We start from the raw sequence: 16,272 nt of genomic DNA on the forward strand, positions 1-16,272 counted from the left end.
TGTCCCAAGGACCCTTATCCACTACCAAGCATTGACACCCTAGTAGACTCTAGCTCAGGGTATCAATACTTGTCGTTCATGGACGCCTACTCAGGGTATAACCAAATCCCAATGTATAAACCAGACCAGGAAAAAACATCATTCATCACGCCCAGAGCCAACTTTTGCTACGTGGTCATGCCATTTGGATTAAAAAATGCAGGGGCCACATATCAAAGGCTGATGAATAAGGTGTTTGCCCCTCACCTAGGGAGCTTAATGGAAGTGTACGTCGACGACATGTTGGTGAAGACCAAGAAAGAAACCGACCTCTTGTCTGACCTTTCACGAGTCTTTGACACCATAAGGTTGCACGGGATGAGACTCAATCCTGCAAAGTGCGCCTTCGCGGTGGAGGCAGGAAAATTTCTAGGATTCATGTTAACACAAAGAGGGATCGAAGCCAATCCCGACAAGTGTAGAGCTATCCTAGAAATGAAAAGCCCGACTTGTTTGAGAGAGGTCCAACAGCTGAATGGCCGACTAGCGGCTCTCTCCAGATTTTTGGCAGGATCAGCACTAAGATCCCTTCTACTGTTCTCCCTATTGAGAAAGGGACACCAATTTAAATGGACTCCTGAATGCGAGGAGGCGTTCCAAGAGTTCAAAAAGTTTTTGAGCCAACCTCCTATTTTGACCCGACCTGTAGCCGGAAAAGACCTCGTCCTATACCTATCCGTGGCAGACAAGGCCGTCTCAGCAGCCTTGCTAAGAGAAGACGAGGACGGCCAACACCCGATCTATTTCATCAGTAAAGTTCTACAGGGCCCTGAGCTAAGGTATCACAAATTAGAGAAGTTTGCCTACTCCTTAGTGGTAGCCTCTCAAAGGCTACGGCCTTACTTTCAAGCTCACACAATAAGAGTCCGCACGAACCAACCCATGTAGCAAATCCTCCAAAAGACGGATGTTACAGGAAGAATGGTTCAATGGGCAATAGAGCTCTCCGAGTTCGACTTGAAGTATGAAACTCGGACGGCGATTAAGGCCCAGTGCCTCGCCGACTTCATTGCAGAATATGCAGGGGATCAAGAGGATAAACCAACTACATGGGAACTCTATGTAGATGGATCCTCCAATAAAACAGGAAGCGGCGCAGGCATAATATTGGTAGATGAAAGGGGAACCCAGATAGAGGTTTCCCTCAAGTTTGAATTCCCAGCTTCAAATAATCAGGCAGAATATGAAGCCTTGATTGCAGGATTGAAGCTGGCAGAAGAAGTCGGTGCTACGAAGGTAATGATATACAGTGACTCTCAAGTGGTGACCATTTTCCCCAGGCGCCAGGACAAGTCAAATACCTGATAGTGGGAATAGATTATTTCACAAAGTGGATAGAAGCAGAACCACTGGCCACCATCACTGCACAAAGAAGTCGGAGGTTCCTCTACAAAAATATAATCACAAGGTATGAGATACCTTATTCCATTACCACAGATAACGGAACCCAGTTTACCGACTCCACCTTTAGAAGTCTAGTAGCCAGTATGAACATCAAACACCAGTTCACCTCAGTGGAACACCCACAAGCCAATGGGCAAGCCGAAGCAGCCAACAAAGTCATACTGGCAGGGCTGAAGAAAAGATTACAAGATGCGAAAGGAGCTTGGGCGGAAGAGCTCCAACAAGTACTATGGGCTTACAGAACAACCCCCCAATCCGCCACTGGAGAAATACCCTTCCGGCTAGTTTATGGCGTAGAGGCCATGATCCCAATAGAGGTCAATGAGCAAAGCCCAAGAGTGATTTTCCATGACGAGATCAGGAATATACAAGGGCACAAAGAGGAGCTCGACTTGCTCCCCGAAATCCGAGAAGAAGCCCAGATAAGAGAAGCAGCGTTGAAGCAAAGGATGACCGCGAGATACAACAAAAAAGTCATTCGAAGGAGCTTCACCCCAGATGACTTGGTCCTAATCAAAAACGATATTGGAGTCAACAAATCGGGGGAAGGAAAGCTCACTGCCAATTGGAAAGGACCATACAAGATCAACGAGGTCTTAGGAAAAGGCTATTATAGGGTAACCGACTTCGACGGCAACGAGTTACCAAGATCATGGCATGCTTGTAATATGAAAAGGTACTACAGCTAAAAGCGAACCCTACTCCCTGATGTACTCTTTTCCCAATTTCATGATTTTTTCCCAAAATCAAAGGGTTTTTTCTGAAAAGGGTTTTTAACGAGGCATCATAGTAGGGGCTAAGGGAAAATAAATTATCAAAGGCCCTTAGTAGCAATAAGGTACCTCCTCAATTAATAAAGATCTCTTTCATTTTAAATATCTCTTTTAAATTCCCTTTTTTTTCCCTTTTCTACGAAACGCGCCGATTTAAGCTCGACAAAACGTGAAAATCTCATGAACCGACCTAGATGGTCGTCAGGATAAAACGACGAGGTACAAGTCGGCGTAAAGAGGCTATAGAAGTCGATCATGATAAACTCGGGAGCAGTCCGACTCATAAGTCGAAATGCGAAACCGAGTAAAATTAAAATGAATCGCAAAAGTAGCCTAAGTCACGAAAAACTCAATAAAACAAAATTGAGTACTAGGAATAACAAAAAGAGATAGAAAAAAACTAAGAAAAAGTTGTAAGGCTGCCTCGAGGATAAAAAAGATTCAGAAAAACAGGCAAGCCCCAAAGAATAGGCTTTTTTCAGAAAAGATCAAAAGAATAGAAAAGCATGCGCGCATAAGGTAACTCAAAACCCTTATCCAAAAAAGGGCATTTATTTAAAATGCTAAACCCTTATTAAAAAGGGTATCGTAAATTGTTTTGTTTACGGCCTTAAAAGGCCAAAAATTGTTGCAAACATCAACAAATAAATATAAAAGAGTTTAAAAAGAGGGGCCCACAGGCCAGGCCCCAATAGCCGAAATCACTTCTTAACAAGAGGAGTAGAAGGAGCACCACCAGCAGAGTCGGAAGGAACGCCAGGAGCAAGGGCTGGAGAGGAAGTCGGAGGAGTAGTAGAAGAACCCGGAGCGTCCTTAGAGCGAGGAGGGGACTCTATGATCCTCTGCCCTTGAGTCTTCAAATCGGACTCGGACTCCACCACGGGGACAGGAGGATCCACGATGGCACCATCAACAACAATCTTATCAGGGTCCAAAGGAGAAAGGTCCAAGTTAGGAGCAATGACTCCGACCTGCTCCTTAAAAACCCTCCAAGCCTCATCAGCACCATCGGCAATAGAGTCCTCTAACTCGGTATAGGCCTCCGGGCATTCAGCAAGTCATTCTTTACAGACACAAGATCACCAAATAAACTGTTGTAGCTGGCTTGCGCTGCCTTCCTCAAATCCACCTCCATGTTGCATTGGGCTTGCAACTTCCTCCCACTCTCCCGGAGGCTATCTCTCTCCTCCCTCAGCCTGGCGACTTCCTCCTTCAACTTCCCCTCATGCTCTTGATATATGAGAAGCCTTCCTTCCAGCTCTTCGACCCTCGAGGTCATCCCTAAAGAGCTGAGAGGGGCCTTCTCGAAAATATCCAAGAGTTTGCCACAAACCCCCGCCGCCTTCAGACTCTCCTCAACCAGAGTGGTAAGGTGGCGCCGAACAGAAACATCATCCATGTTTATGCGAATGTTGGGATAGATGTTCTTTCGGACGAATGCAAGAGCATCCGCCTTCACCTCACCAGAAGAGCCAGACTCTAAGGTCTTGCGCTTCTTATTATCTGGTTCAGAAGAAGGTCGAGCAGAGGGGGGTGGCTGAGAGAAAGTTGAAGAAGAAATTACAATGGGCTGAGAGGGAGTCCCAACATTCCGAGGAGGAGGAGGAGGAGAGATAACTGCCCTGGCGCCACCAGTCCTGGCGCGAGACCTTGCTTTAGCCTCCTGGACCCTTTGGTAAGATTCCTGAGCGTTTGCCTTTACCATCTCTGAAAAAAGCAACAAATAATAGATTAGACTAGTCGGATAATACGGCCAGACAAGTCGGAAATCCAGCAAACAAATAAAAGCTACCTAGCTGTGCCTGGACAAAGGTCGGAGACCCCTGGAGAAACTTTCTTGTGTCCAAGTATGGGGCCCTCCCCCACACTTCTCGGAGGAACCCCACAATGGCTGCTTCTACCTCATTTAGGTCATCCAGACCATATTTCTCGCAGGGGGAGGCCTCCAGCCAATATAAAGAAAATCGGGGAGAAGAATTATCATCCAGGAAAAAGGGGTGGTGACCCTCTACAGCTTGCACTTTGAAAAAGTAGTTCTTGAAGTCGTGAAAGGATTCGTCAAAAAGGGTGAAGATTCTCCGACCTTGTATGGCTCGGAACGACACCCACTGTTGTTTATTGTTTAGCCCACTGAAGGGTTTTGTCATATGAAAAAGATGAAAAGAAATCTTTAAAGAAGTCGGGAACTCTAAAGCCTGGCTGATGAATTGATAAATTTTCAAAAAACCCCAAGAATTGGGGTGAAGCTGGGTGGGAGCGACTCGACAGTGACGTAAAACAGATATCTCAAAATTTGAAAAAGGAAGAAAAACACCCAAACGGGTGATCATGCATTCATACATAAAGAAAAAATGAGGGGCCGCCTCATTGACTCTTCCAAAACAAACCCAGTCTTCAGGACCCGGGACTACCAATTCATATTTTGGTTCGTCATCCTCAGAAGTACAAATTCTGTGATGAGTGCGAAGGTTGGTAATGAACTCAGAATCGACTGAGGGCTCCTCCCCTAAGACCATGACATCAACCCAGTGAGAGAGAGCATCTACAGAAGCCATTTCTTTTTATAAAAAAGGGGGTAACAAAACCTACAAGTAACTGCCCCTGGAAACTCTCTAACCACTTCATAGGGCCATATCTTAACCTCCCTAAGATATGGGAACGGTTATCCGCCTAAAAAGGTGGCACTATTTCAGCGGTGGTTATTGGTTCACCACTATAAATACACTGACACCATTCAGGTATCTCTAAGTTCCAATACTCTCTAACCTGCTCACACTCTTGCTAACTTAGGCATCGGAGTGTCTTTGCAGGTACCACCCCCCATTCTTTCTCACGTACAAGTCGGACGGAGGAACACCGAGTACCAGGTCCACTCGAAAGCCACCTCCTTCATACGTTTGGGCCAACCAACGCCATCCAGCCCATTAATCTCCGGTTACCCATCGTAACACCGTTCATATCGTTTCAATGTTTATAATTTAAAATAACTAAAAATCCATCAGCATAATCTAAAAGAGTAAAGTCTAAAATAATATAGTTGAAAGGTTATGACCTTCCGTACATTTTTTGCTCTTTGAAACATTTCATGCTGAAAAATAACCGGCTTCAAATTTTAAATGTTACTACTTTCAAGTTGAAGTGTATGTTGCGACTTCAAAATCGTTCATGTGTTCATGTATCTTCATTTAAAACAAACTTTTTCACGGATGAAAAAAGAGCTAGAGACTTAGATGCAGCTAATTTTATGTGAAATTGATAATTAAGAATCATTTGATAATTTGATACTTCACTAAATTGTCATCTAATGATCTTTAAATATCAATTTCATATGAAAACAACTGAGTTTCCAACAAAAAAAAAAAAAAGAACAAATACTATGGAAAATTGTATCTTCTACAACATTCACAAACAGATTTACAGATCTTAAACTTTCAGCGAGTAAATGAACTGGATTTATGATAATATGGCAAAGATGTACTATAACAAGAATTTTGTGAATTCGTAGTATTCTATAAAAGCAAAGAGAACCACCTATTTTTTCACTGCAAGCTTATCACTTTCCAGTTAGAAGCCGACTCATGGTCTCAAATTGTACAAAGGCACTTATTGACTTATTGACTTTCCTATGCATGTGGAGGACAATTAATGGATCATTCCATCATCACTTATTAGGAGGTGCCAACTGCAGCATGTACTGTTTTGCCAGTTGACTCTGACGTATTGATATCTCAGAAACATCCTTGTTCTTCTGGGATCTAGTTTGGTGTCTTTGATGTATTCTACACTATTACGCTATAGCTTCAAAAAGTAGAATTTGAAGTTTTGAACCACTCCAGCAAATAAGAGTCAATGATGAATGCAAGTATATGTTACGATGAAGTCTTCTGTCTATGATGCAAGGCATGCTTGACAACTTCATAGAAGGAGACAACTATACCAACTGATGGACCGCTGCGGCCTACACGGGGACCAACACCTGTGAATAGCCCTCTCAATCCTCCATCCCTGTCCCAAGAAAAAATGTTCCAATGTCAGTCCAAAGCTTATGTGCTAAATGTAATGATATGGGGGACCAGTCATCAACTTATAAAAATGCAGCTACCTCCAAATCTCTATCAGTGTTGTTCTTGTTGTCATCTGTAATGTCCTTTCTCGATCCTTCTGTGAAAATGCAAAAGAGATCATGTTAGAGAACATGGAATACTCAAAGGCTCAAACTATGCATTCATTATTAATGTGCAGTAATTAAATGCATACGTTCTAAAATAAAAATTAGTAATAGGGACGGAGAAAAAGAATTACAGCAAACCATTACAAAAAGTTAATGCAAAGAATAATTTTTAATCATCATGCATTAAAGAGGGTCAATTATGCAACTATACAGGTTTGTGTGAGACAAACCAAACCTCAACAGCTTACTAATGCATAAATATTCCAACTGCATTGCACTTACATTCAAATTTCATCATTTTCTAAATCCAATGAACATATTAATGCATATAAAGGTGGACATTTGAAAAGTGTCCCCACAGTCCCAAAAATAATCATTGAATAAGTCCGTATTACTTGTATACATGGCATATCTAATTGTGTCTACGGCTTAGCTAACTGGAGTTAAGACTAAGACCCAAATCAGCATAATGATGCTGCAAGTTTGATTTTAGCCAGCAATCTGTGCTGTATCTAATTTCAGCTAGTTAGCTACTTCTATTGATGATCTACCCAGCCTGACCCGGACAGGAGCTGGTCCTGGCTGGTCAAACAGGCAAACACTAGTGCCAGTCTGTTTGGCAGACCTGAGTAGAGGTCTGTCCTGGCTGGCAAGGCACTAGGGTCAGTCTGCCCAGCCTGACTTTGCTAGAGGCCTGTCCTGGCCAGACCCGACCCCTAGCCGGCCAGACACTAGGGCCAGTCTGCCTGACCTTATTCAGCCAAAAGCCTGTCTTGGCCGGCCAAATACTAGGGCCAGTCGGCCCCGCCTGACCCAAGCAGAGTCCTGTCTTGGCCTAGTTATCATCTAAAAGCTTAGTTTTAAGAAACCACCTCTATTTGCCGTCGAGTTTTTGCCACATCAAGTGGACATGTGGCAGCAGCTGCGACAGTTCCTGCAACAAAACCAGCCAATTTTCCCCAAGGATAGTGGCTGCAGTTGCTTCATCACCCACAAGGCCAAGAAGTTTTTTCCTTATCTGTAAAGAAGCTCTATGGTAAAAAAGAAAAATAAGCAATACATTTTATTCATCGAATGTAGAAATCCTACTGGCTCAAGGGTTAACCAGCAAATTCCAGAGTAAGGAACATCACGAAAAAGTTGAGCTCCAAGGCCAGTTCCACCAATAACGGTATCTATGTACTGTGAGGAAAACATAATCAAAACCACAATAATTATTAATTGAGGTAACAAAAATTATAACAGATATAATCATGTGCAACAGTAACAGCATACTAACTCCTTTGTAACAGACATGTTGGAAAAATCTACCGTAAAACGTATTAACTCAGAATTAAAAGAGAGAAAGATGCCAGAAGAACACTTACAACTTTGAAGTCTCTCTGTACCCCTGATTGGGTTGATGGCTCCAATCAATGTCTTAAAAATCCCCGGAGGCTTCCCACTTCCGGTTGCTTTAAATGCCTAAACAGAGAGATAGAATATGCAAGGGGGAAAAATGAGAGATTCAATTCAGCCCGACAGAAAAAACTCAAACACTTTAGAGGAGCTATTAAGAATCTGTAGCAAAATCATGCAATGAATCCACATTTTAAGATTTCAAATCAACTACCTGCATGCACGTCCTTGCAAGCTCTACAGGATAACACGAAACACAAGCCAACGAACGTGCAACTGATCCGGCAACTAATGGAACATAAGGTGTTAAGTTTGGAGCATTCTGAGTAGTAAACTCCTCCATGAAGTTGCGAAAGATGTCATAACAAGGCATATAGATCCCAACCTGTTGGACAAGGAAAATATAAGGCCATTAGCATGTAACTATATCTTGGACAAAACAGATTGTAGGCAAAGTATGAAGCAGAAAACGAATTTCCAAAAAGAAAGGGAGCTTACAGTCGGCACAACCAATGCTAAACTTGCACTTGTGCCTCTCCATAATCTTATAAACCTTTCCTGCATAAATTCACTCCTGTGAACCCTCTTATAGTAAGTTATTTTCATGGAAGGTACAAGATAAATACATAACTTCAAATAAAAAACGAATCCGTTTCAGTGTTTGCTACATAGCTTTTATCATACTTTTTTGGCGATGATATTATCAGTTACATCAAACAATTAAAGCAAATTGAATTGAATTGAAATGATAAGATTGGAGGTAGTAACTAACCTGACGCGCAACTTTGTGAAGGACATCTAGCGTGCCTTTATAGCGGTTACAACCGGAATGACATGGCGGCGGCGCGGCAGCAGAGGTTGAAAGAGATTGACAAACGGCGTTTGGTTGAAGACAGATGTAGTGGTAAGGATAGGGAACCCTGGTAGCCTGTGCTTGCAGCCTTGTCTTGGCATCATCGAGAGGATTAACGATGATGGAGCAGCACCGGCGGCGGAGAAGCCCTCTCTCCAATACTCAATTCCGCATCGGTGAAGAAGATGAAGACGAGGGTGACATCGGCGAAACGTTTCTTTCTTACAACTAAAGTCACATGTCACTTTTTTATTGCACTAATAAAATCTTACCTTGTAAAATTAAAAGGAATTTTTTTTTATTAATTTTACAACCAAAATATATCACATATCATTTTTTTATTATAATTGAAATTAAATTTTTTTCTTCAAAATTAAAGAATTCTTCATTCTTTCTTACTAATTTTACAACAAAAATATGCCATTTGTCACTCTTTCATTGTAGTTGAAATCAAATTTTTCCCTCCAATCCGGCAACTAATGGAACATAAGGTGTTAAGTTTGGAGCATTCTGAGTAGTAAACTCCTCCATGAAGTTGCGAAAGATGTCATAACAAGGCATATAGATCCCAACCTGTTGGACAAGGAAAATATAAGGCCATTAGCATGTAACTATATCTTGGACAAAACAGATTGTAGGCAAAGTATGAAGCAGAAAACGAATTTCCAAAAAGAAAGGGAGCTTACAGTCGGCACAACCAATGCTAAACTTGCACTTGTGCCTCTCCATAATCTTATAAACCTTTCCTGCATAAATTCACTCCTGTGAACCCTCTTATAGTAAGTTATTTTCATGGAAGGTACAAGATAAATACATAACTTCAAATAAAAAACGAATCCGTTTCAGTGTTTGCTACATAGCTTTTGTCATACCTTTTTGGCGATGATATTATCAGTTACATCAAACAATTAAGGCAAATTGAATTGAATTGAAATGATAAGATTGGAGGTAGTAACTAACCTGACGCGCAACTTTGTGAAGGACATCTAGCGTGCCTTTATAGCGGTTACAACCGGAATGACATGGCGGCGGCGCGGCAGCAGAGGTTGAAAGAGATTGACAAACGGCGTTTGGTTGAAGACAGATGTAGTGGTAAGGATAGGGAACCCTGGTAGCCTGTGCTTGCAGCCTTGTCTTGGCATCATCGAGAGGATTAACGATGATGGAGCAGCACCGGCGGCGGAGAAGCCCTCTCTCCAATACTCAATTCCGCATCGGTGAAGAAGATGAAGACGAGGGTGACATCGGCGAAACGTTTCTTTCTTACAACTAAAGTCACATGTCACTTTTTTATTGCACTAATAAAATCTTACCTTGTAAAATTAAAAGGAATTTTTTTTTATTAATTTTACAACCAAAATATATCACATATCATTTTTTTATTATAATTGAAATTAAATTTTTTTCTTCAAAATTAAAGAATTCTTCATTCTTTCTTACTAATTTTACAACAAAAATATGCCATTTGTCACTCTTTCATTGTAGTTGAAATCAAATTTTTCCCTCCAAATTAAAGAATTCTTTCCTCCTCCCTCTTCTTTTTTTATTTCTCTCATTCCTTCAACAACTCTATTTATTTTATATATCATTATCAATATTAATGACTAATTATTAATTTGACAATCAAAATGTACAACATAACATTCTTTAATTACATTTTCAATCAAACCAACAGAGGAGGAGGATGAAGTTAATTGGTGCTGGACAAAATCTGATATATATGAAGTTGGATCAGAATACAAAATTGCTTATGGATTCTTTCATTCTCCTACTTCATTGAGGTCCCAAAACATACAGAACAATAGAGTATGAAATAGCATTTGGGAATTGAAATTACCTCATAAAATTAAGGTTTTCTTATGGAAGAGTCTTCATGAAAAATTTCCGGTGTTGCAACAAGTTCACAGCCGGTTTGCATCCACCCCTGCCAGTTGCCCAAGATACATGCTGAAGGACGAATCGATTTCTCATGTTTTGCAAAGCACTGTCTTCAATAATCTGGAGTCTAAGCTTAATAACCCTTGAACTATGGAGGAGAGAAGAAGAGACCTTTTTCAATTGGTGGCAACGAGCCTTATCCTGGGCAGCAGCTCAATTCGACGGTAGACAAAAGACCCTCTTCATAGCGGCGCTGTGCTGGAGCACTTGAAAAGTGAGGAATCGATATGTTTTTGAGAAGGTAATAAGCCCGGTACCAGAGATAGTGAAAGAAGCCAGCATTTTAGTGCGTGAAATCATTATCCATACCTGATGGATGCTCATAACTTCCTTTATTCTTACTTTACTCATTAAGCTATTAGTCGTCCAGTCACAGTTAGTGATAAATGGGAATACCCAATTCTTTTGTACTTCCTTATGGAAACACCTTTATTTTATATTAATAAAATAACATTTATCTTTGGACAAAAAATATAATTGTTCGATATGTCGGGTCACCAGACAGTTCGAGGAGGTCTCGGGGGTGGAAAAGTGGGTTCCCGCCTGTCTTCAAGTGGGGTGTGGACAATGGAGTAGACGAGCTTCCGAGCACTTCAGGTGGAGGGGAGTGTCACCTGCAATGACACTTCGAAACTCAAGTCAGTAGAGTGTATAGGTGATGTGAGGACTGGGAGTAGGGTGACGTACCTGGGGGGAGGGGTAGGACCCTCCCCTTATATATGTTTTCAGTGAGGGGGCCCCACAGAGGAAGGCCTCCTTCCAGGAAGGTTCCTTCTCACAGCTGTCAAGCAGCTGGCACCAGGGGTGCATGGCTGGGTCGCTAACCAGACGGGTCTTGTGCGTTGACCCATCCGAGCGGGTCGCGACGTCGTCGGACCGGGTCGCCTGATGTGCCTAGCTGGGCTGGGCCTTAACAGTGCCCCCAACACGCCAGTTGCGGCCGCGGGTGCCGTTGGTGGCGCGTTCCGTCTTTCCTTTTGCAGGTCGTCGCTGAGTGTTCGGTTTCCCGTGGAGAGGACGCGCCTTGCGCGTGTGCAGGCCTGTTCGCTGCCAGGGATAACCTTCGTCGCCTCGTTCTCCACGTCGAGCATTTAATGCTCATAATGGGTTATTCAAAACCCTGCGGGTAAAGACCTTTTTACCCTTGCCTTTCGCGCTTCTTGAGTCAGTTTCCAAATTTCCCATCCAGTTTCATTTCTCACTCACTCTCCACTATCTCCCTCTTTCTGCGTTTGCTTCCTCCATTTTTTCATTCTCTGCTATGATTCCTTAGGTTGTTTGCATTAAAATTCCCTGCTCTCCCAGATTAATACAAGCGCATTTGGTAAGCTTTATTTCTTACTTGCTGCTTTATTTTGCTGTTCGTGCCATTTGTTTCCACGTTTTGCTTCTGCATGCATGCTGCTTCCCTGATTGATTCGCATGTTGGATGACATTAGCGTCAAGTAGGTTTTTTAGGAGGGTTGCCATTTCAGTACACTAGTTTTTAGTCCTTACTTAGGATTTGCTAGGATTTGTTTCGGCCATGTTTAATCGTAGTCATTGGATGGGCAAGCTGTAGTTTCTGAGTTAGTTCCAACCTCCTGGTCTCCTAGTCTAACTGAGTGGTGCCCCCACTGTAGGTATGGCCCAACGTCGTGCTGCCCTGGTCCCCGTCGCGGGCACGCAATGTAACAACCCTAATTTTCGAGTACGCGAGATCTTTTCTAAAGGCACGGATTTCTCCGGAAGATCAGTAAAGAGAACACCTCTTCTATATCAACAAGTATCTCGATACTCATTGTCATTATGTCATCCTTAAGCTAGAACCTTTTCTGAGGCAAGCTCGATAATGCGGTCACGAAGAACCTAGTTTTTGAATTGTATCGGTTGGCAGTTTTGATTCTGATTTTCGTAAATAGTCTCTGTTTGACGAACCGGACTTGATTCATGAGAGGAGAGAGATAATAGTATAATATTATCATTATATTAGTATTAGAAAATGCTTGAATGATATTATAAGGTTACCTGGTCTGTTTTAGTTAAAAACAGGAAAATCGGTTTAACCGGGTTTACGGTTTATGCAGAATCTTATAATTACCTTCATAAAACACTTAGGGAGTGGTAATAACATGATAGTGAGGCAAAGATAAAGAAAAGATAAAAGTTAAAGAAAAGATAAAAACCAAAGAAAATTCTGTAAAGTTTTAATGACAGAAAAACAGACAGAGACTAGTGAACAAACTAGGGCAACATAGTTAGTCCTTGAGTTGCGACTAGGGTTAGGTATTATATGAAAAGTTAAACTGTTTTAGTATAGACTTAATGAACCTATACTTGGGACAGGCAAACTATTCATACCGAAATTTACATAAACTTTAAATACATACGTTAAGCAGAGAAATCAGAGTAGAGTAAAAAAACACAGAAATGAATAATGAGAATGATATTGAATGATGATAATGAGAAAAGAGTAATATAACAAAGAGAATAGATGAGAAGAGTATAAAAATAAAGAGTTAAGCCTTGTGGCATGATATTCTATTATATGTTCATCTGATACTTTTCTATTGGCCCTAGAGGTCCTGTAGGCCCAAGTTCACCTACAGTAAGTTGTTATTGCTGTAGGCCGAAGTTCACCTGCAGTGAATATCAATTGTGTATCTCAGGGTGTTGCTCCTGTAGGCCAAAGTTCACCTACAGAGAATTATGATACCTGTAAGCCGAAGTTCACTTACAGGGGGCGTTATTTCTGTAATGGCCATAAAAATATGGTATGGATGATTGGTTATATGATGGATATGGATCATAAGGTGGTGTTTGGAAGGCTTGTGAGTATGGTTGAGGTTCATGTTGAGGATAAGAATCATAAGCATATGGTTGTGGTGCTTGATCATCACAAAAGGAGTCACCATAGCCATTGAATTGACATGTACTAGGATGGTAATTATACCTATAAGTATTCGGAGGTTGTTGCCAATAGGAGTGATCAATTCCTTGAGGCTCCTCCCATCTTTGTTGGTTCCATCCATAATGAGTGTCATCATTGAAGTTCATATTTCCTACAACACTTAGAACCAAACTCATAGCCAAGGTGAGAATTCATAGTGGAAAAGCAAAATAAAACTAACAAAAACTAGCAAATAAAGAAAAAAGCAAGATATTCACACTATTCACATATATACAATAACCAATAACACAACACCATTGCAACTTTCCCCGGCAACGGCGCCATTTTGATGATTAGATTTTTGACAGTTTAGAAATTCACTAATGAAATCTCGTTGTAAAGTATAGTTTCTAAACCAAGCAATAATCCTTTCATACAAAAAGTTGTTTGTCACTAGTACAAACCCCTAAAATTTATAAACCGAAGTATTGGACCTCGGGTCGTTCTCCCTAGGAATTACAATAAAGTGATTTGTTATTGGTTGTGAGTTATTTTGGGGTTTTGGATAAGAAGCATGAAAAGCAAATGGCAATGAAAATAAACTAATAGCTAACAAAGCTCTTGGTAAGATATGAGAACTAGAAGTCCTATCCTAGTTATCCTCCTCAATTGTGATGAGAATTGTTCATTGCTCCCACTTAGTTAACCCCTAACCATGGAGGAAAGTCAAATGGATGAATCAATTTGATTCCTCAAGACCTAATCAACTCCTAAAGGAAAGACTAGCTTTAGAGGCATTCAAATTTCTCTCTAGAACTACTCTAAACTAAAGCTATGACTAACTTCTAATCTAATTCCCTCTCCCCTTTAATCCTTGATCCTTTTATTCCTTTCTATCAGCAATTGGCGCCAAAAAATGGGTTCAGAAACCCCTCAAAATCGCCAGGCACGTGTTGCCTTAATGAAGTCATGTGCAGACATCGACGCATGCGCGCACGGTACGCGTGCGCGCACCTGGCTGATTCCGCAATGTGCGCGCGAGCGCCTTGTGCGCGTGCGCGTGCATGGTCGTGATCAATTCTTTGGCTTTTTGTGCTTCTCTCCACTTGCATGCTTCCTTCCTTGCTTCCTTTGATCCATGCCTGGCCTATTTCAATCTTGGAATTACTAGCAAACACATCAAGGCCTCTTATGGAATCAAGGAGAAATCAAAATTCATCAAAATAAGGCCTAAAATGCATGTTTTTACACTTAAGCACAAATACGGGAGAGATAACAAAACCATGCTAATTCATGGGTTAAATGCGAGAAAAAGGTCATTAAAATACTCTAAATTCAATACAAGATAAACCCTAAAAATGGGGTTTATCAGGTTTTCCTTTTATTCCTCCCAAACAAGAACTACATGTCCCAAGCTCCGCTATTTCCGTCAATTCACCGTTACGTGCGGTACCACCATCACAGAGATCAATGAGACACAGTTTAACAACACTGTTTTGAAGGCTGACCGTCCCGTTCTCGTTGAGTTCGTCGCTAAATGGTGCGGTCCTTGCCGTTTGATCTCTCCCACTATGGAATCCCTAGCTCAGGTCTCTCTCGACCTCCAAATTCCTTTTTCCTGAAGAATTTATCGTGCCGTTTTCTACTATCTGATAATATTAATTAATTTATTCATTAATTAACAATAAATAATTCTTCTTTTGATAACAAAATTTAGAGTGTTGGTTAGAGTGTTGTCTTATTTCATATGTCTCCATTGAATGAAACAAAAGTAAAAGAAACTAGTGTGAGTTTTTTAATAGAGAGATATTTGCCATGCTAGCAACACATACTTAAGCTTGGGATGATTTATAACCTTGATGAACCATGAAAGTAAGGACATGATTTTAAGAAATGCAACACATCTTGTCATATGAACAGAACTTCTTGCTGAATGTTCTTAAGGATATTCTCTCAAACTGAAATGTTTTGTATCATAAATTGCAGGAATATGAAGACAGATTAACAGTGGCGAAGATTGATGATTATGCGAACCCTAGGCTAATCGAAGAGTACAAAGTTTATGGGCTATCAACATTGATCCACTTCAAGAATGGACAGAAAGTTACAGAAAGCAGAAGAGAAGGTGCAATCACCAAAGTTAAACTCAAAGACTATGTGGATGCTTTATTGGAATCAATCTCAGTTTCGCAGAGACGAGTCGAAATTCTGTTTCCCTCTCGGTTTGTTGGATTTCTACAATATTGAGTCAATTGTATAACATAAGCTACAAATACAGGATGTTTTGTTTAAGTAAATTTGTGACTTTCTATTCCTTTTTGGGTTTCCCTTTGTTATTTGATTCAAGTGTATAAATTTCTTCTCCTTTGATAGAAGTGTAATTGATAATTTTGTTAAACAATCAAGAGGCTTAATGTAATTAGGGTTGTGAAATTTGATAATATTACAAAATTTTATTCCACAAAATTGAAAGCCTTAAATGAGTGATTCATAACTCTATCTGCAGCACCACTAGTATCCCCAGCACTGCTTCTTCTCTCATGAATGAAAATGATGTTTATACAAAGTTATAGACAATTGTGGAAGTAGCAAATAATTCAATATATTAGAAATGTAAGTATATATAACTCACTTCAATGTTAATAGAGCAGAGTAATAGATTGAAAAGCAAAAATGGTATGGCATAAATGTAATTGAAGTATTACAGTGATCATTGTTCCAAAAGAGAAATAACCAAATATTTAAAATAAAGATCTTATCGGACATGAACAAAGGCCATGCTATAGTATCTTAATCTCAAGGAAGCTTAAAAATAGACAAATTCATA

At 40.7% G+C, this 16,272-nt stretch overlaps 1 protein-coding gene, 1 long non-coding RNA gene and 1 pseudogene across 2 annotated transcripts; 1 reads left to right on the forward strand and 2 right to left on the reverse strand.

Moving 5' to 3' along the window:
• Positions 5,637 to 8,870, reverse strand: LOC107609574 (annotated as a pseudogene).
• LOC107609575 lies at positions 9,107 to 9,911 on the reverse strand. The gene is made up of 3 exons (XR_001613200.2): positions 9,599 to 9,911; positions 9,325 to 9,400; positions 9,107 to 9,211 (listed from the first exon to the last, which is right to left on the reverse strand). It is a non-coding gene; the product is annotated as an uncharacterized LOC107609575 (long non-coding RNA).
• LOC107607447 (thioredoxin X, chloroplastic-like) lies at positions 14,804 to 15,786 on the forward strand. Its single transcript, XM_016309404.2, has 2 exons — positions 14,804 to 15,034; positions 15,432 to 15,786. The coding sequence occupies exons 1-2, from the start codon at positions 14,804 to 14,806 to the stop codon at positions 15,690 to 15,692; spliced, it is 492 nt and encodes a 163-aa protein (XP_016164890.1). The 3' UTR covers positions 15,693 to 15,786.

The sequence above is a fragment of the Arachis ipaensis genome, chromosome B07 (genome assembly GCF_000816755.2).
Source record: "Arachis ipaensis cultivar K30076 chromosome B07, Araip1.1, whole genome shotgun sequence".
NCBI classification, from domain to species: Eukaryota; Viridiplantae; Streptophyta; class Magnoliopsida; order Fabales; family Fabaceae; genus Arachis; species Arachis ipaensis.